At 52.0% G+C, this 26,805-nt stretch overlaps 1 protein-coding gene across 1 annotated transcript; it reads right to left on the reverse strand.

Moving 5' to 3' along the window:
- Nucleotides 1–9,850: 9,850 nt before the first annotated feature.
- On the reverse strand, nucleotides 9,851–11,101 carry ACTL9 (actin like 9). Its single transcript, XM_024569326.2, is given in 1 exon segment — nucleotides 9,851–11,101. A coding segment is annotated over 1 exon segment (1,251 nt).
- Between the last annotated feature and the right edge of the window lie 15,704 nt (nucleotides 11,102–26,805).

A 26,805-nucleotide genomic window follows, 5' to 3' on the forward strand; every position in this document is an offset into this window, starting at 1 on the left:
CCCTTCCATAGAATGGAGATAATAAAAGTTCCCACAGGTAGACGGTTAGAGCAGGGTCTGGCAAGTAGGAAGGGCCCGATTCATGCTGGCTGCTACTTTTACCTTGCCGTGGCCCCGCCCAGGATGCCCTCACTCCTGTCGCCTGTCAAACCCTGGAATCGTTCAGATCCCAGTTCCTCCACACACGGGAGGACAGTGGGGCTGGCTGGGTGTGGGAGGCAGGGGACCTGGGTGTGAGTCCCAGCTCTGGTCCAGACACACTGGACGGCCTCAGACAGGGCCCCGCGGGGGTCTGTGCCTCGGTTTCCCCAGCCAGGCTCTGACACTCTATGGTGCTTTGCCTCCCTGATGCATGAGCATCCTGTGGGCTCTGACCCCACACGCTGCGCCCCAAGCTTCCTCTCCCCTCTCCGTCTGAGACCCCTTCCTTGGCTGCTCTTGCCACACACTGTGAAACTCTTGGATGGGTGGGCAAAATAGGTTTATAGTTGTTTGTGTGGAAAATAATACAATAACTAATAAATAATAATACAAGAATTAACTCTGTGTTTCATGTACTTACAACTGTAAGCCTACATTCGCCCTACCTGCATTGATTATTGGGAGTTGGCTACATAATTATGGAGGCAGGCAGGCCCCAAGATCAGCAGAGTGAGTTAGCAGGCGCTAGACCCAGGGAGAGCAGATGTCTCAGTTGAAGTCCAAAGGCCCGAAAGAAGACAATAAGCCAGTCAGAGGGCCGTCAGGCAGGTAAAATTCTCTCTTACTCGGCAGAGGGTGCTTTCGTTCTATTCAGACCTTCAGCTGATTGGAGGAGGCTCACCCACATTAGTGCGGGCAATCGGCTTTATCCAGTCTACTGGTTTAAATGTTCATGTCATCCATAAACACCCTCACAGACGGGTCTGGAATGATGTCTGACCGAGTATCTGAGTGCCCTGTGGCTCCGTGAGGTTGACTCGTAAAATGACTGTAATGTGGGAATCCGCATGTCTCATCTCAGTCATGTGGGTGGGTGGTTCCGTGCAGTTAGCAGTTTCCCAGAACATAAAGGATGGGGGTAATTTTCAACCTTCACTGTTTTCAGAGACCACAGCGGTGGGTCAAGTTCAGTAATGTCACATCCCACATGGCCCTGCCAGACCTGCTTCGTAAACTCCCTGCCCTGTCTCCTCCCGCCCACCCCTCACTCTCTCTGCTGTTCTTCAACCATCTGGTCCTGCCTCCAGCCCTTTGCCCTTGCAGCTGCTCGGCCTAGAATGCATTCCCTCACTTCTCAGGGCCTCTAATAACCTGTCTCATCATGTTCGGGCCACTCTTCACCATGTGAAATTCTTATTTCTTTTGTGATTATTGTCTGTCCTTTCACTGGGTGGAAAGCTCCGAAATCCTCCAGTGTTGAGTGAGGACCTGGGACAGGCCAGTTCCCGGGCACAGTGCTGTATATCTCCTGGAAGTCACAGTTTGCTTGGGGAGACCAGCACGGGTTGGATCGCACGGACACACGTAATTTTCAATCCTGATAAATGTTAGGTGGGACTGACGCCTGGTGCCCTGTGCGCCTGACCACCTAGGCGGTAACACAGGTGACCAGAGGTGCAGTCAGAAGTGGGGATAGCATTACTAGAGGAAGACAGAAGGAAATAAAGTGTTCCAGGTAAAGGGAACAGCTTGTGCAAAAGCCCTGAGGTCAGAGGGAAAGAGCTGAGTGGCAGGGAAAGAAAGAGGCAGGTGGAATGGTACGCAGACTGCCCTGGGAGCCGTGGGGGTCAGTCAGCAGGCTTTGGGCCTTTGGTCAGTAGGGTTCTGGCAAAATCCTTTAGTTCCAGGCGTCAAAGGATATTGAGCAGGAGGGCAGCATGGTCAGATTTGCTTCTTGCAGGAGAGATTCACGGGGTTCCGAGGTGGGGGGCAGACTCGAAGGGGGGAGGGGAAGCACTGGGTGCCCCTGCATTGGAGGGGGTGGTAACCTGGGCTGGGGAAGCATGGGGCTGGGGAGAAGGGGATGGAAGGACTGAGGTTCAGGAGGTAAGATGACTCGCCTGCAGATAACTGCCCAGCGTGTGGGAAAGCTGTGCCCACTCACTGCCCACTGGCAGGGTCAGGCATCAGTGGGGTTCTGGGAAATCAATTAGCCCCCGATCTTGAACCCTGTCACCAAGCCCAGCCTGCCCTCCCCTTACTTCCCCACATCTGGCAGCCACATCTGTCCCTGCAAAGTCCCAAGAGGTCCCAGCTGACAGCTGAGGGTGAAGGGATACCTGGGGTGTGTGTGTGTGTGTGTGTGTGTGTGTGTGTGTGTGTGTGTGTGAGGGAGAGAGAGAGAGAGAGAGAGAGAGAGAAAGCATGATCCTGCTCAACCCAGAATTCCCCATGTGTCAGGAGTTAAACTTGTCCTCCTCTGGGTTGGGTTGAATCTGCTGAGCTGGCTGAGGTGTGGGCTGGTCCCTCTTGCCCCCGGGGCAGAGGCCTGGGCAGGGTGGGCCCAGCAGGTGCAGGTGCCCCACCACAGGTGGTGGCGGTGGTGTCAGTGATTTCCTGGTTTCTGTGGGAAGTGGGCCCTGCGGCTTTGCTTCTTGACAAGCCCCTGGGCCGTGGTCTCCAGGAGCCTGTCCTTCAGGTCTCTCTTCCTGGGCCAGCCCCTGGGTTTCTGTGTCCATGGGCTCAGATTGGGGCTGGGCAGGGGAGGCATCCCCAGGGCAAAATTCAAGGGGGTGTCCCAAATCTCTGAATAAAGGAAATAATAGTACTTTTTCCTCTCTTTTTTAATTAAAATATATTTGATCTATACCCATGTTTACATTTAAGGGGTACAACATTGAATTTGAACACTTTCGTATTATAATACGGGTGTCATATTAGCATCATCGAGCGCCTTCACCACTTTTCATGACCATCCTTTCTTTCTTGGTGGCTGCAATAACTCAGTTTGAGTCCCTTGGCCAGGCGGAGGGTTGCCCGCGCTCACCCCACTGTGCGCAGGTCTCGGGACTTGGGGATTATCACGTGTCAGTGCAGTGATTTTGATCGAGATGGCCTCCCCGCCACTCAGTTCCCCTCTGGGAGTGTGGGGCGCAGTGACAGCTAGGACATCGTCCAGGTTGGGCCACCCTCACCTCTGTCCAAGCCCAGAAGAGTTTTGGCACCCCGGAAAGAAAGCCTGTACCCATCAGCTTCCCTCCCCACTCACCCCTCCCACAGCCCTGGCATCAGTGCAATATTTTAACAATCAAAACCAATGTAACGATGTTCAGATGAATAAGCTTCAAAGTGAAGCCCAGCTCTGATGTTGCACTTTTAGGCCCCGTACCACTCAGCAAACCTTAGTCCCCACCCCATGGTTCGCTTGGCAGGCTGACCTGCTCCGCCAGAGATTTCCTCACCTGGGCTCCCCAGTGGCAGGATGTCTGGACCTGGGGTGAGAGGTGGGTGGGCACTTGGTGGTCCCCTGTCTGCCTAAGCCCTTGGGCGAGGGCCTCAGTGGCCAGCGGCTGGTGGGAGGACTTGGGGATCCTCTTTGGCTCTCTCACGTCAAAATGGCAGCCTCACCACCATCTATTTGGCACTTACTGTGTACTGAGCAAGTCCATGTTATGCATTCCTCAAAATGGTTTAAGAAATTACTTCTGCAGAACCATTTGCACTGTGAAACATCCAAACAATACCTTAATATCCATAGTAAGTGAGAGTAAATGTGAACAGCACCCCTCCCCCCGCCGCAGCCAAGCCCCAAGGTCAGCGGCCGCGTGAGTGAGATGTGTCCTTCCATGCTTCCCCAGTGCCTGGGTGGTCTCACTTGATCCTCATGAAGCCCCCTGCAGTGAGCACTGACAGCACCCTCACTTCACACGTGTGTTGAGTGAGGCTCAGAGAGGCCAGGTCCCTTGTCCAAGGTCACACAGCGTCATGTGAGAGTGTATACCTCAAACCCAGTCCTGTCTGACTCCAATGCCAGGAGGAAAAGAGGGAGGGGTCCCTACCTGGGAGGATTCCTCGCAGCTCAGCCAGTGCTGTGGCTCATTCACTCAGTCACTCAGTGAACACCTGCTGGGCACGTCTGTGTGCCAGGTCAGTGGTGCACACGGGGCCCTGCCCTCCCACCATCCACTGACAAGGAACCCAACAGAAGTCAGACGGGCACAGCTAGGGAGAGGGAAGAGAACAGAGCTGCCGGGATGATGCCGGGAAAGCTGAAGTGAACATCCACATTTTAAAAACCACATTCACGCGATTCAAAAGTCTCATAGCTCAAAGGGCAGGCAGTGAGGAGTCTGCTTCTCACATTGGTGCCCTGGCCCTGGTGACCCCCCGAGAGCATCCACCCTCAGTGGAGGGGACATCACTCCCAGGGGGTGAGGCTGGTTCGGGGTGAGTCTGTGCCTGAGTGTGAAGTGCAACTACACACAGAACATGTAAACAGGTGTGCAGCAGGTCTGGGTGTGAAATGGGCATGGGAAGGCGATTAAAAGAAAGTCTCAAAACAATTGCTCATTAGGGTGTCATAATGAAAAATCTTGCGAAACTGCTCTAGAAGCAACTCTTCAGGTTTCCTGTGAGATCTCCCAGAGATATTCTAGGCATTTTCAAGAAAATATCTGCATACCTGTTTGTTCCTGTTTTTACATAAACGATAACATATCATCTGAAACTTCGTTTTTTCACTTGAACTATATCTTGGTGACCACTCCACATCAGTGAGCACGGCTTGCAGGTGTCTTTTCTACAGCGTTGCAGTGTTCCTCCGCGTCCGTACAAACTGACTTCGGCCGTTCCCATGGATGGGCACCCGGCGTTGGACGCGCAGAGCGGGCGGTGCCCGGGCAGGGCGCACCGGACCACTGCATTCACGTCATTGCGCACGTGAGCGATTGTATGGGAAGAAGAAATTCCGGGAAGTGTGATATGGGTCAGAAGGTGTGTGTGCATTTGTCATTTAAGTAGATACTGCAACGTGTCCTGCGTTGGATTTGTACCAGTTTCCTTTTTCCTCATCAAGGTCACAGCTGCACCAATGTGCTTTATCAAACTTTTGGATCTTCACCAATCTGGGGGATTCAGATGGTAGCACATATAGGTTTGTTGTTAATTTTTTTTAGGTTATAACAGGATTTATTATAGGGTAAATTTTTTCCTCTTTAAAATATATATTTATATTGATTAAGCTATTAGAGTTGTCCCAACTTTTCTGCCTTTGCCCCCCTCTTCCCGGTACCCCCCTTCCTTTCAGTAATCCCTCCCACTTAGTTCATGTCCATGGGTCATGCATATAAATTCTTTGGCTTCTCCATTTCCTATACGATTCTTGACATCCCCCTGTCTGTTTTGGACCTACCAGTTATCAGCCGATAGTCTTACGGGAACTCCTTTGTAGGTAACTCTCTGCTTTTCTTTTGCTGCATTTGAGATTCTCTCTTTATCTTTAACCCTTGACATTTTAATTATGATGTGTCTTGATGTGGTCCTCTTTGGGTCCAACTTGTTTGGGACTCTTCTGTGCTTCCTGGACTTGTATGTCTATTTCCTTCACCAAATTAGGGAAGTTTTCTTTCATTACTTTTTCAAATAAGTTTTCAGTTTCTTGCTGTTCCTCTTTTCCTTCTGGCACCTCTATGATTTGGAAGTTGGTACATTTAGAGATGTCCAAGAGGCTCCTTATACTGTCTTTTTTTTCTTGAATTTTTTCTTCTTGCTGTTCTGGTCGAATGCTTATTTCTTCCTTATGTTCCAAATTGCTGATTTGAATCCCAGCTTCCTCCCCTCCACTGTTGGTTCCCTGTAGATTTTTCTTTATTTCACTTAATGTCATCTTCATTACTTCCTGTGTCTTTTATATGTTGTTGCCGTACTCAGTGAGTTCCCTGAGCATCCTGATCACCAGTGTTTTGAACTCTGCATCTGATAGGTTGGCTATGTCTGTTTTGCTTAGCTCTTTTTCTGGGGTTTTGTTCTGTTCTTTCTTTTGGGCCATATTTGTTTGTCTCCTCAATTTGGCAGCCTCCCTGTGTTTGTTTCTGTGTATTAATTAGGTAGAGCTGCTTTGACTCCCTGTCTTAGTAGTGTGGCGTGTTGTAGAAAAGGCACCTGTAAATTGTGTGGGGCGGAGGCTTAGCTAATCGCCAGGGCAAGGCAACCCACTTCACTGCCATGTGGCTCTGTATAGGGGGAGGGCACCGAGAGGGGACAGTGCTGCTGCCTGGCTTCTGGCGGTTTGCCTGGAACTCCTGGAACTGCCTGGTGGTTTGATTGGAACTCTGTTTCCAATCATTTCACCCGCTCCCTGTATGTGACTGGCGCCTTTCCAGCTGCTTCCCTGGTGCTGAATCCCAGAGGGGGTGGGTCTGCATATGTTTTAAGTCTGTGTGGGCTCTTTAAGTGGAGACTCTTGAAAATCCAGGAATTTTTTCCGCCGCCCCAACCCCTACTGATTTTTACAGCCAGAACTTATGGGGATTTATCTTCCTGGTGGTGGAACCCTGGGCTATGCAGTTTGGCCTGGGGCTGGGATTGCTCACTCCTAAGGTATCCTCTCAATTTTTATCCACCACAGGTGGATGTGGGGCTGCCTATGCTGCCACCACCGCCTCTCTGTGGCACACCACGTCTCCAGGCCTCTCCATCCCTCCTACCCATCTGGATGAACGTGGCTTCTTTAAATTCTTGGTTGCCAACTCCCATACAGCTCAATTTTCTGACGGTTCTGGGTGTTATTTGTTTTGAGGTCTAGTTGTAATTCTTTCTGTGGTTAAGCAAGGAGGTGCAGTGCGTCTACCCGTGCCTCCATCTTGACTGGAGGTCATGCTCAGTCTCACAGTATAGTTTCAGTGCTTGTTTCCCTTACGAGATTGAGCATCTTCTCCTGTAAGCACTCTTTGTCTTTCTTCGTGAGCTCGAGGCTTGTATTCTTTGTTAACTTTTTCATGGACTGTTGTAGTATTTTTTAGGGGAGTGTGTGGGCGCAGAGGGGATCAGAGTCTCCGGTGCTTTATGTGCTCTGGATGGAGGGGTGGCAGGCAGAGAGCACAGAGGGTTACCCACGACTCTTGGGCTGAGGGGTGATTTCTAACAACAGACTTAAGTAAACTCTACATCTCTGCGAGTGTGCAAATGGGAGGGGCATGTGTCTGAAGGGCTGTAGAAGAAATTGATGACACAGGCAAGGTTTGGAGCTGGAGAACCTTGTCTGTTCTAAATGGGAGTCCACCCAGCAGCCTAGGGGTGGCGGGGGTTTCTGCATCCTCCTCACTTCCTGTGGCTTCGGAGACAGCCTGTCCCACATCCCTTCTGTGTGTGGGTGGCTGGCGGTGTCCTGGCACCATGGTGTGAGCTGGGTTTCTCCTGAGGTCTGGGATGACTGGTTTGTTGCAATCACTGTAGTTTGAACTTCAAGGCTCTCAGTATGTTGAGCTTGGAGGCGCTGCCCTTGGTGGGAAGCATAAGTTTCCCCTCACCTTCCCTATCACTTCCTGAGGATTTTTGGGGATGCTACAGATTGAAGCTCCCTGGTTGGTGGGGAGGTGAGGCATGGGGTCCAGTCCTGCATGTTTGTGATCTGCAAACCATGGCCTAACTGTGGGGCCCTCCCTCCTGCTGAGGACCACCTGCTGGCCAGGAATGGGACTGGACACACTGGAACAGGGTGGGTAGGGGTAGGTAGGGCCTCACCTTCACCTATTGTCTGATAGTAGATGTGGGAGGGGTGGCCTAATGCTCCACAGATAAATGAGCTTCCCCTCCAGAAAATGCCTGCGTATAAACAGAGGTGGCAGGTAAGTCACAGGCACACAGGAAGCCTCGGGAGAACTAAGGGAGGCTGCAAGAGAGGCTCAATAAATGCTGACGGGTTGAATGAATGAAGGGAGGAAGAAATGATACCTTGGAGAGGGGAGGAGAGGACAGCTTGTGCCCATTCTGTGGATAAACTAAGATGTGTCCAGGCTGAACGATGAGGTTTCTGCTTTCTCTTGTGCTGCAGGATCTGAGGGAGACGGCCCCGCCCTCAGCAAGACTCCAGGGTGGCTGAGGGTGAGGGCAGAGGGAGGAGCAGAGGCCTGTGGCCCCCTGTGAGGAGAATGCCTGGCCTCCTACAAGGCTGGACTCCAGGCCCCTGCAAGGAAAGGATGGGTGGGAGAGACCTCTACGGAATCCTCAGGACAGGTTCCAGAGAAGGCCCCCGGGGTGGAATCTCAGGAATGTTAGACAGGACAAAGGTCTCTAGGTCTGGGAGGTTCTTACTAAATGCTGTTCCTGCTAAATGTTAAAAGTAACAGTATTTTGCAGACTCAGCTGTAACCTTATGAGCTTGACCAGAGCCCAATAAGATAAGTTTAGCTAACTGCCAAGAAGGACTCAACATGTAACTAACAAAATAGTATATACAGAAGCAGTGGCTAAGCTTCCCCTCACAGAGGCAGAGCTTTGGATGTGCATCCTGTGCTCTTTAGTTGCTGCATGTAAATAGTAAAACTACCTAAGGACACCACATCTCATTCCTGAATAGAACACCCCGAGGTATGAACCCCTTGAGTTTGGTAACAGGAGCAGGCTGGGCAAGGTCTGGGAGGGGGGATTGAACTTGGAATCAACTACTAGCAGAATGGAAGGAGCGGAGGACCAACAGCCCAGGGCAATAGGCTCCCGGGGACCTATGTGGGGGCAGAGGGAGAGCCAGTGTCCAGGTGGTGCCCCCACCTGGGGTACCTGCCCCAGGTCACTGCCTATTGTCTGACTAACAGGATGGGGCCAAAGGGCTGGCCCTGAGGGTCGGTTCTGGGGAGACTGAAATCTCGGGTGTGGTGTCCTAGATATTCATCATGGGGTGAACCTGGGGGAGGGTCTTTGAGGTTCAGAACACAGGGGATGGCCTAGGACATTAGTGGGGTCACCACCACAGGAGCCTTCAGGAGGGGTTGAGAAATGGGGTCAGGAGCTGCACTGTGAGGTGGGCCATGAGGGAGTATTTCTGGGGCAGACTTACGGCAAGGGATTGAGCTGAGAGCAGTGGGTGCTAACCTGGGGCTCTGGGGTCTCAGAACATGGTGTTCTTGAAGGTGCGGATGCGGAATGGTCTCTGGATAGAAGGAAGAGTCTGGGGGAAGAAGTCATGCTGGGAAGGCAGCATTTGGTGGGAGGGTGAAACTTGGGGAATGGGCTGTGGGCACTGGAGGTCAGTAGGGAGCATTGTAGAGGAGACACTTAAGGAGCAGAACATGGGTCTTTGTGGTAGATGTGGGAGTTTGCCATTTATGAGGGGGACCCTGGGAGTGCTCAAAACATCAAAGTTGCATAAATTTAGATAATCAGAAAGGGGAAACCAACCAGGAGGTAAATCTGGGGTGCTCGGAACCAGGGATGTTTCCGCCACGTTGATTCTGGGGGGTGGGGTGCCATGTGTTTGCAGGCATTAGGAATAGGGGACAGATGACAAGGGTGGACCAGGGGGCTGGAACACCAACGGAAAGATTCTGGGGAAGAGGTTGGAGCATTCTGGTATGAGCTCTTCAGACAGGAACAGACTGTGGAAGTGGGTTTGGCCGTCCTCAATGGACATGTCAATGGGGTGAACTGGGGAGCCTGAAGCCCAGGGGAATCCTGGGGGACTATATCAAAAGCTGGGGATGGTGGGGTGAGAAACAAAGGGGTCCAAGTTCGAGGATGTCTTGGAGGTGAGTTTGGGGGGGGTCTTAGAATGAGGGTGCCTTGGGGGTGCTGATCATGGGAGACAGGTTTGACAGACTTAGCGGGAATGTGGGTGGGTCCAGGAGTGGACCAGACTGGCCCTGAGGGACGGCGAGGCCAAGATGACTGGGTAGCAGAAGCTTTACTGACCGCTGCCCCCAAGCCCCTCGCCCACTCAGTTGCATTTTTGGTACACAATCTGGGGCCCCTGCTCCTCATACTGCTCCCTCGGGACCCAGCAGGACTGGAAGGCGCACAGCGAGGCTAGGATGGAGCCCCCAGTCCACACTGATAAGTGCCGGGCGGGCTGGGCCGCCACCACCAGGCGCGCTTCAAGGGGCAGAATGCGCAGCATCTCAGCGCGGAAGCGGCCCTCCAGTCCCACGAAGAGCGAGGAGCCCCCGCAGAGCAGCACGTTTTGGGCTACGTCGCCCCGAACCTCCGGAGGCACCTTGTTAAGACTCTGTTTGGCCATGGTGGGGACGCCCACGGGCGACAGCCCAGGCCTCTGCGGGGGGCTGAACAGCAGCTCTGGGCACTGGAACAGCTCCTTGCCCAGCGTGACCATCCGGCCGTCCGGCAGCCTCAGGCTCTGCCGGCACTCCCGCTCTGGCCGGGCCTGTTCCTTCTGGAAGTCGGGGGCCACATAGCAACAGCGGTGCTTGACGACCTCCACGGTGCCCAGGTCCCGCCTCCGCAGCGGACAGCCGGGGCCCAGCAGCACCTCCGCCAGGAAGGCTGTCAGGTGGGTGCCCGCCAGGTCCAGGCGCTCGGTGGCGTGGGGCAGGTGGTAGCCCTGGAAGACGGGCACCGTGGAGGTAACTCCGTGGCCTATGTCCACCACCAGCCCGCTGACCCGCCCGTGCGCGTACACAGACAGCACTGACTGGGAAGCCACGTACATGGCCGGGCAGCGCAGGGACTCGAAGGCCACCTCCACCAATTTCTCGCGGTTGGTGGCGGGGCTGAAGGGCTGGTCGGAGAACAGCAGTGGGTGGTCCTGGGGGGTGATACGGAGGTCATGCTTCAGCAGGTGGCTCCAGATGAGCTCTGCCGCGTCCCAGTCCACCACGATGCCATTCCTTACCGGCTGCAGCAGCGTCAGATCTGGGCGCGCGCGGGCGGCCTCGCCAATGAAAGTCGCCAGCACCGGCTGCCCCGTGGTGGTTGGCTTCTGGGGCTGGCAGCCCACGATGGTGGCCACGGTGTAGGTGGGCCGAGCCTGCCCCGCGAAGCCTATCTTACAGGTGCCTGTGCCCATGTCGATGACCACTGCGCTGGCCTTTGGGGGCACCCTGTCGCCCACCATGCTGGGGATGCCTTCCTGTACGGTCTTGTTCACCAGGAGTCAGTTAGGAGTCCTGCCGGGCCTGGGGGCCTCTGGGGAGCACTGGGGCTCAGAGAGGTTGGGGAGATTTGCATCCATGACTGCAGAGGCAGGGTGGGCTCCTGGGCAAGGCTGACCACTTTCCCCTGGGATGGGCAGGGGGCAGGCACAGGCAGAGATGGGGGGCGGGGGCAGGTCTGTGACATCAGCTGCTTGCTGGCCCCTTTCAGAAGACTTCACAATTCGAGGCTAGGGGGGGAGGGGTGGGGGCAGGGAGGGACCCCAGAAAGCTCCCAGGGCGCCCATTTATTCTGCATCCCCCCACCACCACCCCTGCCACCACCACCAACGTGGCAAATTTGGAGGAAGATAGAGGTTTCCTGAGAAGGGACCTCTGACCCAGCTCTGCCCTTCAGAATCCAGGAAGTCCCAGGAATCCTCCTGCTTCCTTGTCTTGAAGTTATTTATAGTGTATATTGAGAGCTGGTCAGAAGCCTCCCCAGAACATTAAACTAGTGATCCTCTGAATATTAATCAGAAGGTGGTCCACTACTGTGGCTTTCTGGTTTCCAAGAAGATACAGAAGCCAGGCTGGCGTGGAAGGCAAGGAGAGGCACAAACACCTTGCACTAGGCACTTTGTTGCTTCTGTTCTTGCTGCTGCCTGGAGCAGCCTCGCTGACCCATTCTTGCAGAGCAGGAATTTGCCTCTTCAAATCTCTGTGGAATACTGCCTCCTCCTGGAAGCCTTCCCTGATTTTCCCTCCCACGCCGAATGTAACACGCAAAGTGAAAGAGGCTAAATTTCCTAAAAGTTATGTCCAGATTTATTACCGTGGCCAGAGTGAGGTTGACTTTTTATTAAATTGATTATTTTTATTTGTGGTCTAATGCGTTCTTTTGGCAACGTTCATTTACTCAAGTATTTTATCGAAGGTCCAGGCACTCTCAGCTTTATTGAGATACGACTGACACATAACACTGTGTGAGTTCAAGGGGTACATGTGTTGAGGATTTCCACTGTGGAGTTAGCTAACAGCCACACCACCTCACATCATCACCATTCCCTTCGTGGTGAGAACAACGAAGATCTACCCTTAGCAACTTGGAAGTATAAATCACGGTATTATTAAGGGTGACCACCACGCTGCGCATCAGACACCCAGACGTCGGTGCCCTTGACCAGCGTCTCCCCGCTTCTCCAGCCCCCACTCCCGGCAACCACCATCCTGCTGTTTCTATGGGTTTGGCACTTTTAGATCCGCACAAATGTGAGGCTTCACAGGACTTGTACTTCCCTGACTTACTCGCTCGGCATATGCCCTGAAGGTTCAGCCGTGCTGTAGCACGAGTCAGACTTGCCTTCCTTTCCGAGGCTGATTCGTACTCCACTGTGTGGATGGGCCACCCTGTGTTCACGCACTTATCTGCATCCCCCCTTGGCTGTTGTGAGCAATGCCGCTGTGAACGTCTCTCAGGGACCCTGCTTTCAACTTTCTTGGGTATAAACCCAGAAGTGGGATTGCTGGGTCACATGGTAATTCTATTTTTAATATTTTGAGGGACTACCACACTGTTCTCCGTAGTGGCAATACCATTTGACATTCCCACTAGCAATGTAGAGGGTTCCGCTCTCTCCACATTCTTGTCAACACTCGTTATTGTCTGTAATTATATATACATACACACATATGTATCCTATTACATATACAAATGTAATTTACACACACACACACACACACGCATCCTAATCAGAGTGAGGTTGTAGTAGAGTTTCAAGCATCAGCCGGACATTAGAGAGACATTCAGTTCAAATGAACTGTTCCACAAAGAACTGGTAGACTGTGTCCAGGGCCCGGCCTCTGGCAGAAGAGGACAATTACTGCACCTCACGCAGCACATCTCCAGGATGGACCCACGGAAGAGTGTTGTGGTGGATTTAGACACGTGAGACAAAATAATACACATGTTCTTCCCTTCGAAGAATCGCCTTGGCAGAGACAGGGGGTGTGAGCTGACAGCTTGGTGTGGGGGCGGATAAATTCTCACTGCGACTTGAGGACTGAGAAACGGGTACGAGGTCCTTTTTTTTGTGATGGGAAAACAGGTTCAGAGAGGTGAACTAACTTGCCGGAAGTCACACAGCCGGTGCGGAGGTTGGTCCAGGGAGTCGTGACTGGCTGTGTCTAGAGAACTGTGAGGTCTACTGTCTGCCTGAAACCGTGGGGTCGGGGGCTGGGGCTCTCTGGGCTTCAGCTTCCCTGTCAGTAAACTTGGAGGAATAATAGTTCTGACTTCCAAGTGCAGCTATGAGGAAAGATGAGTTTTTGTGAAGTGTTTAGGCCCATGGGTGGCACGAGGTAAGTACTTTGTAGTGTGGTCTTTGCACTCACATGCATGTGTACAAGAGACCGTTCTGCGTGGCGTGAGCCCAGCTCCCACTCGGAAAGGCCAGTGGAAAGCGAGGTCTGGCACACAGGACCCACGCCCACGGATAGGTTCTCCCGTGGGGAATCACGCCCTCATTCTCCCTAGGCCGCTTTGAGACTTGCTTTTGCTAAAACTCCCCCACCCTGAATTGAGGCAGCAAACTTTTACTGCATATTTTTAAAGTAACTTCCTAAAATCTATGCTAAGCCTTCCAAGGACAAGTGTAGCCAGTTCAACCACTTTTCCCTTTACATTTGCAAATATCCTCCCTCTTTTTTGTAATTAGCAACACCCTCTCCTTTGTTTTCTGTAACCACCTAAAGCGAACCTGTGCACAGTAAATAAGGATCATCTTCAATGTAACTTATCTAGAAAAACAATAAAAGCCTGTCCAGGCGGGGGTCGAGGCCCCCTCTCTCACTTGGAGAGCCGCCATGCCCTCCCTTTTCTCCACAGGACTCCGTAGTCCGTGTGAATTTGTCCACTGCTGCCACAACACACGGATCCTGGGGACGGGATCCGCATCACATGTGTGTGTACGTGTGTGAGCACGCGATAACTGGGAACACCCAAGCAACAGCTTTGACACACACCTACGGACTTAAACAGGCACTTCTCTTGAGAGAGAAGTTCTTGCACGGATATCAAAGGTGTGCCGCTAACACACAGACCAGCAGCGCCTCTCTCCACCTACATCTGAGGCCCCTGAGAAGCCAGATGTACCGCCTCTCATCAGCAGGGGGCATCCAAGACCACCAGTTCCTTTCCCTTCCTTCCCTGAAGGCTTCCTTTACTAGCTAAGGAGTTCACAAATTTGTTGCAAATTAGAATCACCAGGGGAGCTCAAAAAAGCAGCCTCGCCTTCCTGGCTGCACTCTAGACCCATCCATCGAATTTGAATCTCTGCAGATGGAGGCCGCGCATTGGCGATTTTTTTAAAGCTCCCAGGAGATCTCAAAGTGTAAGTGGAGCTCACACCAGGGTCATGAATGAGGCAGTTTGCTCAGACCAGCGGGTTCTCGTGCTTAACCGTGTATGAGACTCTCCAGGAGGGTGTGTTAAAACACAGAGTTCTTGTCCCGCTCTGATTCAGCAGGTCCCGGCGGGTCCGAGAATCTGCGTGTCTCACAAGCTCCCAGGAGCGGCTGATGCTGCCGGTCAGCAGACTCCAGGGTGGGCAGCATCCTCTGCAGCCTTGCAGGCATCTGGGAGGTGAGAAAGGAAAAGCCCAGTGAGGCTGAAACGACAGGATTATTTTATTTCTAAATTAATTTTTTGAATTAAAAAATTTTAAATTACAAAATAGTTCAGGCTTATGAAAAGCACACATACAGAGCCAAAGCATCAAAATCACAAAACAGAAAAGATGGAAATGACCTCGGTGCCCCTCGGCGGATGAAGTGGCAAACGCGGTGTGCTGGGTCTAGGGTACTGCCGGCCAAGCACAGAAAAGAAGGTCTTGCCATTTGCGACAGCGTGGAGGAAATCTCCGGGCCTTTTTGTGAAGTGAGTCAAAGATAGACACTGTGGTGTCACTCACGTGTGAACTCTAAAAAAGCTGGGGCACACGCAGGAATGCCGTATCAACCATGTCTTTCTATTCTGTGTGTTTGACGTCTTGATATCCTGGGGTCTTGCTGGGGAAGAGACTGCCCCTCCCAGAGTTAGGTGCCGTGTTTTGCCATGTGTGATGTGGACTTTTTGCCCCGATTTTTGAGGGGAAAATAAGGATGCGCATTATACATGGGCATGATGATCACATACTGTGGGTGTGACAGTGGGTGTAATAGTCCCGTGCATGAGCGCACAAAACGTGGGTGATTCCTGGAGACGGCCAACAACTGCCCCGTGAGGGCTCCTTTCACGTGCAGACCCACCGTCCAGAGCCCGCACCCCCAGCCGCCTCATTCGCGGACCCTGATATCGGGGCCACTGTGCCCCTGCTCTGACCACCCCAGGGTCAGGTGCCAGACAACCAGGGCCAGTCCCTAAGTCCCAGAATCCACTAAAATGTAGACAAGTCCGTGCTAAGCTTGCTCACCTGCATCCTCCATGTCGTCCTGTGGAGACCACAATCTGGCCTCTTGCCCATGTGCTCTGCCCATTCCCTCTGTCTCCTGACTGCCGCAGGGGCCTCCTGCCCGGCCCCCAGGGGGCCGTGTGCCCTTGCTTAGAAGCTGTGAGAAACCAGCGACCTTTTCAATGGCGGTGCATCACCTGATCTGTTGGCCTGGCCATTCCTGAGTGAAAGTAGACTTTTATTTTAAAACTGACTTCTTCACCCTGGCCGGATGGCTCAGTTGGTTAGAACATCATCCTCTACACCAAAAAGGTTGAGGGGTCAGGCACATGCCTAGGTTGCGGGTTCGATCCCCAGTGGGGGCACCTACAGTAGGCAGCCGATCAACGTCTCTCTCACACATCAGTGTTTCTCTCTCTCTCCTTTCCTCTCTAAAATTTACACCTATATATCTCCATCCTCGGGTCCTTGGGTGGGGATTAAAACAACAATGATAATGAACCAGACTCCTTCACCCATTCTTCTCACTCAGGACACACTGGGCTCGGATGGCCCGCACTTTGGAGCCTCCCATGCCGATGCTCCTCCTCCGTTCCCGGGGGTAAGAACCAAGCGTAACTGATGGCTGTAGCTTAAGTGTTTGCTTTATTTGGAAAACCCTAGGTAGCGCTTTGTGACTTGTCCTTAGGTTTCGATTTTTGACGTTTTTTTTTTTTTCAATTACAGTTGCCATGCAATAGCCTGCTTTGCTACTGCATCTTCTCTATAAAAGTCTACCCTTGAGGATGTCTAGCCATTTACCATTTAAATCTGTTTTTTTCAAATAAATTCTTAAAATAAAAAAACTGAGCGTAATTGTTTTCTTGTGCTCCGCTGAGGCACATTTCCGACGGAGGGCATGTGACTCCCACTGCGGTTCATTTTCTCTGCTGTGGAAATGTAACCCCTCCCCCCAGAGCCTTCATCCCTTGACCAGTGGTCACCGCTGCATGGGTGACAAAAGTCCTTGTTGTGGGCTAAGTGGGGAGTGTCCCATTCCAGGGAGGTGTTATCAGGCGTCACTGTTGCCTGGGAGAGCTGATGGGCATCTCTCCCTGGGTCCTCACCGCCCGGCTCCGAGGATACAACAAGGTGGGAGAAGAGCCAGCGGCAGTCTGTCTTTCCCTTCGCCTCCTGCAAACAGGAGGCACAGGCAGTGCTGAGCCCGTTTCCCCAGCCTGCAGGCCAGACATCCACTTGTCAGTAAGGACTGGCCTGCTGGGTGGGCCTTGGTTCTTCAATAAATAGCAGGGGCTGACAGGTGTCAGAGGTCCCAGCCTAATGAAACCGATATGGTGTCCAGGCAATCAGATCAGCCTCGTGAGCTCAAAGTCATCTGTTTCTTGCCTGACTCACTAGTCCAGGAGGGATTTAAGGATAATGGCATTCATGTTCCATCATCTCCTGTTCATTTATTGGCTAGACTGATTATTCTTTACACATCTTACATTGTAACCCGGTAAAGAAAAAGTGAGTTTTAAAACAACCTTCCTTGAAAAAGTCTCCCTAACGTATTGAAGTAATAACAGAACACATCGATGAGAAATTTGCAGAAAATCTTTTGATTTTTGGATGTTCTTAATTGGTAAATTATCCTGACTTCTGACTTCTCTTCTGAGATTAGTCCTTTTCGGATTCTGTCAGTAGGCAAGCTCACAGCATTTGCGAAGCAGTGGCGGGACTCCGGGGCGATGTTTGTTTCGTCATGCGTGTGTGTGGCGAGTGTTTACTGCATCTTGTGGCAGGGGTTTAGGGTGGGCTCCTTAGGTTAGGCCAAATTTTTCCTGAGCACTTGCTGTGGGTTTTATTTTCACTCACAATTTGACCAGAATGTCCAAGAGTAGCACTCCATTTTATAGAATTAAAAGAAAAAATTTAATAGCCATGTTAAATATAGTAAAAACAAAAAAACCTCCCATAAAACTCAGTAGATGTCTCAACATAAACTTTGCAAGCCAGAAGGTATTGTCACAAAATATTCAAAGTGATGAAATGCAAAGCCCTATAACTAAAATTACTCCACACAGAAAGGCTAGGGGCCCTTACAAGACGGTGAAGGAGAGATGATCTGGAGAAGGTCCTGACCTTGACCTCAAGCTTTCTGTCCTGGACCTACATCTGCTTGATGACATCCTAGGTCAAGGTCACCTCTATTCCCAGACAGAGGGAGGGAGGGTAGAAGTGCAAACGATCAAAGGTAGTTCTCCAACAAGGGAAGGCTTCATTTATCATTGAGTTCAATTTCACACTTTGCTTTTATAGGGTGGGAGGAAGAAAGCGCGACGGGCAAGACTGCACAGAGGATGAACTGTGACTGGAAGCCAATCCCAGCCAAAGCTTGGCTTCAGCACTCCACCCTCTGAGGATGTCCAGTTACGTATCCTGGAGGTCAGTTCCTAGAATCTCAGCCCGTCCTGGCAATGAGGTCAGATGCTATCGGAGGGAGGGGACATTCCAGGAGGTCTGCTGGCAGACCATTTAGCTGGACCTTCTCGATGCGATTTGACATTTGTCATGAAATCTGCTTTTCAAGTACTTTTCCCAGTAGCAGACCAGCACTCACTGCAGCGGGGACAGCATGTGTGGAATGAGGAGCTTGCACTGGAAAGTAATTCAACACCCTGCTCCAAGCCCCCCAGTTCACTCCCTTGAAATGCCCAGGAAGGACCCCAAACCCATGCATAACCTGTTAGTTCCCAAGGCACATGTCCCAGGTCCTCCAGCCTCCTCCAAGAATCTCTCTACAAGCATTCCAACCACTAGATCCACCCTCATAATCAGTCCTCTTTCCAATCTCCCCAAAACACAGCCACAAAATCAACTTGCCAAGACAGGCCTGGTTCTGAGTGAAAATCCGCCCCCTTGTTGGTTTCCCCCACCTGATTATCCAAAGTTCCCTGACATCCTGGTGTTCTGAGCCCACCCTGAGCCCCCTGATCTAGTGCTGGAGCCCCACATCCACCAAAAAGATGTATGTTTTTCTCCTCAAGGGTCTCCCCTACGATGGCCCCCCGAAGGATCCCCCAAAGTGCATAGACTCTGCATGATTTGTCCCCCCAGACTTCTTCCTCCCATCCCCCACATCTACCAAAAGGAAATGGGGGTGGGTGAGGGCCCTAGCTATCCCCACTCACCATGTCCCACTATGTCTTGGGGACTGGACAGAGGCTCCAGTCCCATTCCTTGCCAGTGGGTTGTCCTCAGCTGGAGGGGACGACCCCACAGTCAGGCCAAAATCTGTAGATCACAAACACACAGAGTTGGACTCCACTACCTCACCTCCCCCCAACCAGGCCAGCTAGCGAATCAGCAAGAACTTACAGGAGGTTCCAGGGTAGTGAGGGGAATCATCTCATTCCTTCCACAAGGGGGCAGCACCTTCAAGCTCAAGACCCTGAGGGCCTCGAATTAAGAACCACAATGACTGCAGCAAACCACACATCCCAGACTTTGAGAGACCCACCCCACACCGCGCTGTCAGGACACTGCCAGCCACCCACACACAGAAGGGATGTGGGACTGGCTGTCCCCGATGCTACAGGAAGTGAGGAGGATGCAGAAACCCCCGCCACGCCTAGGCTGCTGGGTGAACTCTCTTTTAGAACAGACTAAAGTTCCCCAGCTCCAAACCTTACCCGGGGCAGAAATTTCCTCTACAGCTCTCAGGACAGGTGCCCATCATACCTGCACGTTTCCAGGGATGGGAACTCACTACCCAAGTATGTTGTTAGATCACACCTCCTCTCCGAGACAGAGGCAAGCCCCTGCACGCTCCGCCTGCCCACCCCCCACCCCGGGCACTGGGAGCACCAGAGACCCGGGTCTCCCTCTCCCGCGCTCACATACACCCTTCCAGTCTGTTCTCTTCGTGTGGGTTCAGAGCCCCATCTTGGCCTCACCGTGCGCCTTCCTGGCCTTCTGGGTCATGTAGGAACACCATTGGAAAAGCAGGGACCCAACACTTGGTACCACAAAATTTGGGCTCCCAGAACGATCATCCCAGGGGATGTGTGTGTGCCACGGTGATTAGTGGACTTGTGAGGTTAATTTTGTGTGTCTACTTGGCTAGGCTAGCGGCCCAGGTATATGATAAAGTGCCAGTGTGGATGTTGCCTTGAAAGTATTTTTTAAGACGAATTAAATTTTAAATCAGTAGACTGAGTAAAACAAATGATCCCCCACCAGGCAGGTGGGCCTCATCTAATCAGTTGAAGTCCCTACCAGACCAAAGACTCAAGCAAGGAGGACTTCTGCCAACACACTCGTTGGGACTCCAGCTGCAGTGCCCCCTGGGTCTCCAGGCTGCCAGCCAGCCCTGCAGGCTGTGGACCTGTCAGCCTCCACCGTCATGTGGCCAGTTTCTTAAAATACGTCTCTTTCTCTATGCATCATATTGCTTCGGTTTCTCTGGAGACCCCTGACGAGTATACACGCTGGGCCCCCCGCCTCCTGAGGATCTGTGCTCCTGCTGTTTCCTCTACTTGGACTGCTCCTTCTCACCCCTGCCTTATCAAAGGCATTCCCTGTCCCCAGGAGGACTCAAACCTCAGCAGCCATAAAAGGAATGATTAAAACAACTGACCTCATGTAAACATCAAAAGAAAATCTACAAGGTAAAGATCACCCTGAACAAGGCCCAGCCAAATGACAAGTTAAAAAATGAAGTAAATAATTTAAAAAAAAAAAGACAAATCACAGAGTATACATTAAATGATAACAAAAAGGGATAATGTCCAATATAGAGAGAGCCCTTGGAAACAATAACAAAAATATTACAACAATCCAAGAAAAAGTTAACAAAGAATTCAAACCTTGAGCTCACAGAGAAAGGCAAATGGTTATTAGTCACAGGAGATTTTCAACCTCCTAAGGGAAACGAACATTCAAACTGCACTGTGACACCAGTTTAATCCATCAGATTGGAGAAGATCCAAAGGTTTGATAACACTTCCCGTAGGTGAGGCTGTGGGTGAACTGACTCTCTTACTCTGATGACGAAGAAGGAAATTGGTACAAATCCAACACAGGACACGTTGCAATATCTACATAAATGACAAAAGCACACACACCTTCTGCCCCAGCTGTCACACTTCCCAGAATTTCTTCTTCCCATACAATCGCTCATGTGCGAAATGACGCGAATGCAGTGGTCCGGTGCGCCCTGCCCGGGCACCCCGCGCTCTGTGTGTCCAACGCCAGGTGCCCATCCACCAGAACAGCCAAAGTCAGTTTGTACAGACGCGGAGGAACACTGCAACGCTGTAGAACAGGCTTCCCAGATAAGGCAAAGTTAAAGGAGTTCATCATCACCATGCCCTTATTGTATGAAATGTTAAAGGGACTTCTCTAAGAAATAGAAGATCAAAAACTATGAACAGTAAAATGACAACAAACTCACAACTATCAACAACTGAACCTAAAAAATTGAAAACAAAAACTAAGCAAACAACTAGAATGGAAACAGAATCACAGAAATGGAGATCACATCGAGGGTTATTAGCAGGGAGAGGGATGGGGAGAATGGGAAAAAGTTACAGGGAATAAGTAGCACAAATGGTAGTTACAAAATAGACAGGGGGAGGATAAGAATAGTACAGGAAACAGAGAAGTCAAAGAACTTATATGTATGACCCATGGACATGAACTAAGGGGGAGGGTGCTGCTGGGAGGAGCGGTGCAGGGTGGAAGGGGATAAAGGGGAGAAAAAATGGGACAACTGTAAAAACATAATCAATTAAATATACTTTTTTAAAAAAAAGCTGTAAAAAAGAAACCTGCAAGCCTTGCTCACTGATGTGGAGTGGTCACCAAGATACATTTAAAGTGAAAAAATGAAGTTTCAGGTGATACGTTATCATTTATGTAAAAACAGGAACAAACAGGTATTTTCTTGAAAATGCCTAGAATATCTCTGGGAGATCTCACAGGAAACCTGAAGAGTTGCTCCTAGAACAGTTTCGCAAGATTTTTCATTATGACACCCTAATGAGCAATTGTTTTGAGACTTTCTTTTAATCACCTTCCCATGCCCATTTCACACCCAGACCTGCTGCACACCTGTTTACATGTTCCGTGTGTAGTTGCACTTCACACTCAGGCACAGACTCACCCCGAACCAGCCTCACCCCCTGGGAGTGATGTCCCCTCCACTGAGGGTGGATGCTCTCGGGGGGTCACCAGGGCCTGGGCACCAATGTGAGAAGCAGACTCCTCACTGCCTGCCCTTTGAGCTATGAGACTTTTGAATCGCGTGAATGTGGTTTTTAAAATGTGGATGTTCACTTCAGCTTTCCCGGCATCATCCCGGCAGCTCTGTTTTCTTCCCTCTCCCTAGCTGTGCCCGTCTGACTTCTGTTGGGTTCCTTGTCAGTGGATGGTGGGAGGGCAGGGCCCCATGTGCACCACTGACCTGGCACACAGTCGTGCCCAGAAGGTGTTCACTGAGTGACTGAGTGAATGAGACACAGCACTGGCTGAGCTGCGAGGAATCCTCCCAGGTAGGGACCCCTCCCTCTTTTCCTCCTGGCATTGGAGTCAGACAGGACTGGGTTTGAGGTATACACTCTCACATGACGCTGTGTGACCTTGGACAAGGGACCTGGCCTCTCTGAGCCTCACTCAACACACGTGTGAAGTGAGGGTGCTGTCAGTGCTCACTGCAGGGGGCTTCATGAGGATCAAGTGAGACCACCCAGGCACTGGGGAAGCATGGAAGGACACATCTCACTCACGCGGCTGCTGACCTTGGGGTTTGGCTGGGGTGGAGGTGGAGGGGTGCTGTTCACATTTACTCTCACTTACTATGGATATTAAGGTTTTGTTTGGAAGTTTCACAGTGCAAATGGTTCCGCAGAAGTAATTTCTTAAACCGTTTTGAGGAATGCATAACATGGACTTGCTCAGTACACAGTAAGTGCCAAATAGATGGTGGTGAGGCTGCCATTTTGACGCGAGAGAGCCAAAGAGGATCCCCAAGTCCTCCCACCAGCCGCTGGCCACTGAGGCCCTCGCCCAAGGGCTTAGGCAGACAGGGGACCACCAAGTGCCCACCCACCTCTCACCCCAGGTCCAGACATCCTGCCACTGGGGAGCCCAGGAGAGGAAATCTCTGGCGGAGCAGATCAGCCTGCCAAGCAAACCATGGGGTGGGGACTAAGGTTTGCTGAGTGGTACGGGGCCTAAAAGTGCAACGTCAGAGCTGGGCTTCACTTTGAAGCTTATTCATCTGAACATTGTTTCATTGGTTTTGATTGTTAAAATATCACACTGATGCCAGGGCTGTGGGAGGGGCGAGTGGGGAGGGAAGCCGATGGGTACAGGCTTTCTTTCCGGGGTGCCGAAACTCTTCTGGGCTTGGACAGAGGTGAGGGTGGCCCAACCTGGACGATGTCCTCGCTGTCACTGCGCCCCACACTCCCCCAGAGGGGAACTGAGTGGCGGGGAGGCCATCTCGATCAAAATCACTGCACTGACACGTGATAATCCCCAAGTCCCGAGACCTGCGCACAGTGGGGTGAGCGCGGGCAACCCTCCGCCTGGCCAAGGGACTCAAACTGCGTTATTGCAGCCACCAAGAAAGAAAGGATGGTCATGAAAAGTGGTGAAGGCGCTCGATGATGCTAATATGGCACCTGTATTATAATACGAAAGTGTTCAAATTCAATGTTGTACCCCTTAAATGTAAACATGGGTATAGATCAAATATATTTTAATTAAAAAATAGAGAGAAAAGTACTATTTCCTTTATTCAGAGATTTGGGACACCCCCTTGAATTTTGCCCTGGGGATGCCTCCCCTGCCCGGCCCCAATCTGAGCCCATGGACACAGAAACCCAGGGGCTGGCCCAGGAAGAGAGACCTGAAGGACAGGCTCCTGGAGACCACGGCCCAGGGGCTTGTCAAGAAGCAAAGCCACAGGGCCCACTTCCCACAGAAACCAGGAAATCACTGACACCACCGCCCCCACCTGTGGTGGGGCACCTGCACCTGCTGGGCCCACCCTGCCCAGGCCTCTGCCCCGGGGGCAAGAGGGACCAGCCCACACCTCAGCCAGCTCAGCAGATTCAACCCAACCCAGAGGAGGACAAGTTTAACTCCTGACACACGGGGAATTCTGGGTTGAGCAGGATCATGCTCTCTCTCTCTCTCTCTCTCTCTCTCTCTCTCTCTCTCTCACACACACACACACCCCAGGTATCCCTTCACCCTCAGCTGTCAGCTGGGACCTCTTGGGACTTTGCAGGGACAGATGTGGCTGCCAGATGTGGGGAAGTAAGGGGAGGGCAGGTTGGGCTTGGTGACAGGGTTCAAGATCGGGGGCTAATTGATTTCCCAGAACCCCACTGATGCCTGACCCTGCCAGTGGACAGTGAGTGGGCACAGCTTTCGCACATGCTGGGCAGTTATCTGCAGGCGAGTCATCTTACCTCCTGGGCCTCAGTCCTTCCATCCCCTTCTCCACAGCCCCATGCTCCCCCAGCCCAGGTTACCACCCCCTCCAATGCAGGGGCACCCAGTGCTTCCCCTCCCCCTTCCAGTCTGCCCCCCACCTCGGAACCCCGTGAATCTCTCAGCAAGAAGCAAATCTGACCATGCTGCCCTCCTGCTCGATATCCTTTGACGCCTGGAACTAAAGGATTTTCCCAGAACCCCACTGACCAAAGGCCCAAAGCCGGCTGACTGACCCCCACGGCTCCCGGGGCAGTCTGCGTACCATTCCACCTGCCTCTTTCTTTCCCTGCCACTCAGCTCTTTCCCTCTGACCTCAGGTCCTTTGCACAAGCTGTTCCCTCCACCTAAATCTAATCCCCACCTGGGCTGCAGTAGGACAAACCTGCTTATGGCACTTGTTAAATAAATGTATTATAAAAATAAATGTATTATAAGTCAAGTACTCAGGGACTCCCTTTTGTTCTTAGAGGTTCTGAGGCGGGGCCCCGTGTGAGGCCGTCCAGTGTGTCTGGACCAGAACTTGTGGAGAACACAGAGGCTCATGGTCTGTTTCCAGACCTCCAGCTCCCCGTTCACTTCGTGGCAGCCATATCCATTTTTAAGGCCCTCCTCTGGGTTCCAGGTCCAGGTCTGGCCCTTCCCCAGCTCCTTACAACTGCTTGGTGACCCTGTTCCATCAGCAATGTCTCATCATGGGCCTTCTACACCTCTCTCTCGCCTCTCTCTCATTCTGGCCTCCTGACACACAAATGGATAAGTAGATTTAAATTGGTATCTATATAGGTATATAACACATAACAGATATTATAGATATATAGCTAGATACCAGTATACATCCATATAGCTAAGCATGTAAATATTGTATAGATACCTACAAATATATAGCTAGCTAGATCTGTCATCTATATGGTCTTCTACATCAATATGTGTTGCTATAGAGCGAGATAGAGAGACAGAACTATAGATGTATGATTGATGGAAAAATAGGTGATCGATAGGGGATAGAGTGATGTACAGGTAACTACGGAGCGATGATAAGACAGATAGGTAGACAGGTAAGAGATAGCTGTAGCTGGACAGTTGGATTCATCCATCCACCCACCTGATGGGTCCCTCCCAGGAGAATCTTAGTGCGGATTGGCCAGTTTACCGTGACAAGGCTGGCTCAGATTCCCATTCTTTGCCTCATAAGTGATTGGCTGCTTGTCCCCACTGACCAATCATAACACAGTGCTTGTTAACTGAGCCTTGGTGAAGCTCCTCTCTGTCCTCCAGGTTCTGAACTTTGTGGTCCATCGCCCCCACCCTGCCCGAGGACAGCCCCTCCTGAGCACAGGCAGGCAGTCCCCTGTGGAACATCCTCCTATCTGTTGTCCCTTCCCCCATCTTCATCCTTTCATCCCACCTCCACACCGGGTTCCTTCCTCTCCTCCCCTCTCTCTCTCTCTCTCTCTCTCTAACAGAAAACAGAAGACGACTTTCTGCCCTAACTCTTGAGAGGCCTGAAGGCCTCCCAATCAGAGTGCTGGGACACAGACCCTTCTGAACGAAAGCTGTCCCGACTGAGTCCAGATCTGTATTTTGTTGACAGTCACAGGGAGTGTTTGGGATTTCTTCAAGAAGCAAGAAGGAGACGTGAGAGGGCGGATAGCAGGGAAGGGGCGTGGTGAGAGCAGCCAAGTGGATTGGGGGAGCCCTGAGGAGGCAGCTGGCAGCCCAGGTGGGAAGTGGGTGGATTCAAGCTGTGTTTTGGAGGGCCAAGGGGCAGAAACAGGAGAGTTAGCAGTGGGTCTCTAGAGGTCCCCAAACCTTGGGCATCATAAATTCTAAGAGTTTCACAGTGTGTGTCAAGAGCAGCCAAGGAAGGAGTCTCAGACGGAGAGGGGAGAGGAAGCTTGGGGCGCAGCGCGTGGGGTCAGAGCCCACAGGATGCTCATTCATCAGGGAGGCAAAGCACCATAGAGCGTCAGAGCCTGGCTGGGGAAACCGAGGCACAGAGCCAGGCGGGGCCCCGTCTGAGGCCGTCCAGTGTGTCTGGACCAGAGCTGGGACTCACACCCAGGTCCCCTGCCTCCCACACCCAGCCAGCCCCACTGTCCTCCCATGTGTGGAGGAACTGGGATCTGAACGATTCCAGGGTTTGACAGGCGACAGGAGTGAGAGCAGCATCCTGGGTGGGGCCACGGCGAGGGTAAAAGTGCGGAGGCTGGAGCAAGGGAAAGCAAGGTGCAGGAAGTGGGTAAAAATAGCAGCCAGCTGCTCTTCCTGCCAGAGTCTGCCCTAACTGCCTGGCAGGAACTGTTATCTCCATTCTACGGAAGGGAAAACTGAGGCACAGAGAAGTGATGCAAAGGCCTCAAAGGCAGGGCAGAGCCCCCTCTCCTGTGTCTGGGGACCCCAGCTGGGGTTGGGGGTCAGGTCTTAGCCTTAGTCCCCTTTACACCACCCCCCCCCAACCTGGGCCCCAAAACAGGAAGACAGTGGCCAGGACAGCCCAGCTAGAGGGTGGGGGAGGGGCCAGCCAAACCACAGATAGGATTTCTCAGAATTTATAGTATGATGGGGGAGGGAAGGCTGGGCTGTCCCCAGTGTCTGCACAGCAGCAGGGAGAGATGGGGCAAGGAGGGACTCCAGCTCAGACCTTGGCCCCACACCAGCAGGCTTGTGAGAGGGGAGAGGTGGCTTCACTCGTTCCCATCCCCCAAGTGCTCAGGACAGGGCATGGTCGCGCCACGTACAGGGAAATTTGAGGGGTCATGTACATACAGTGTGTGTGTGTGTGTGCACTCCATGTCCCCCCTCAGGCCCCAAGCACACGTGTGTGCATGTGTGGGTTGTTTCACATGTGCACACATGGGTGGGAG

The sequence above is a fragment of the Desmodus rotundus genome, chromosome 9 (genome assembly GCF_022682495.2).
Source record: "Desmodus rotundus isolate HL8 chromosome 9, HLdesRot8A.1, whole genome shotgun sequence".
NCBI classification, from domain to species: domain Eukaryota; kingdom Metazoa; phylum Chordata; class Mammalia; order Chiroptera; family Phyllostomidae; genus Desmodus; species Desmodus rotundus.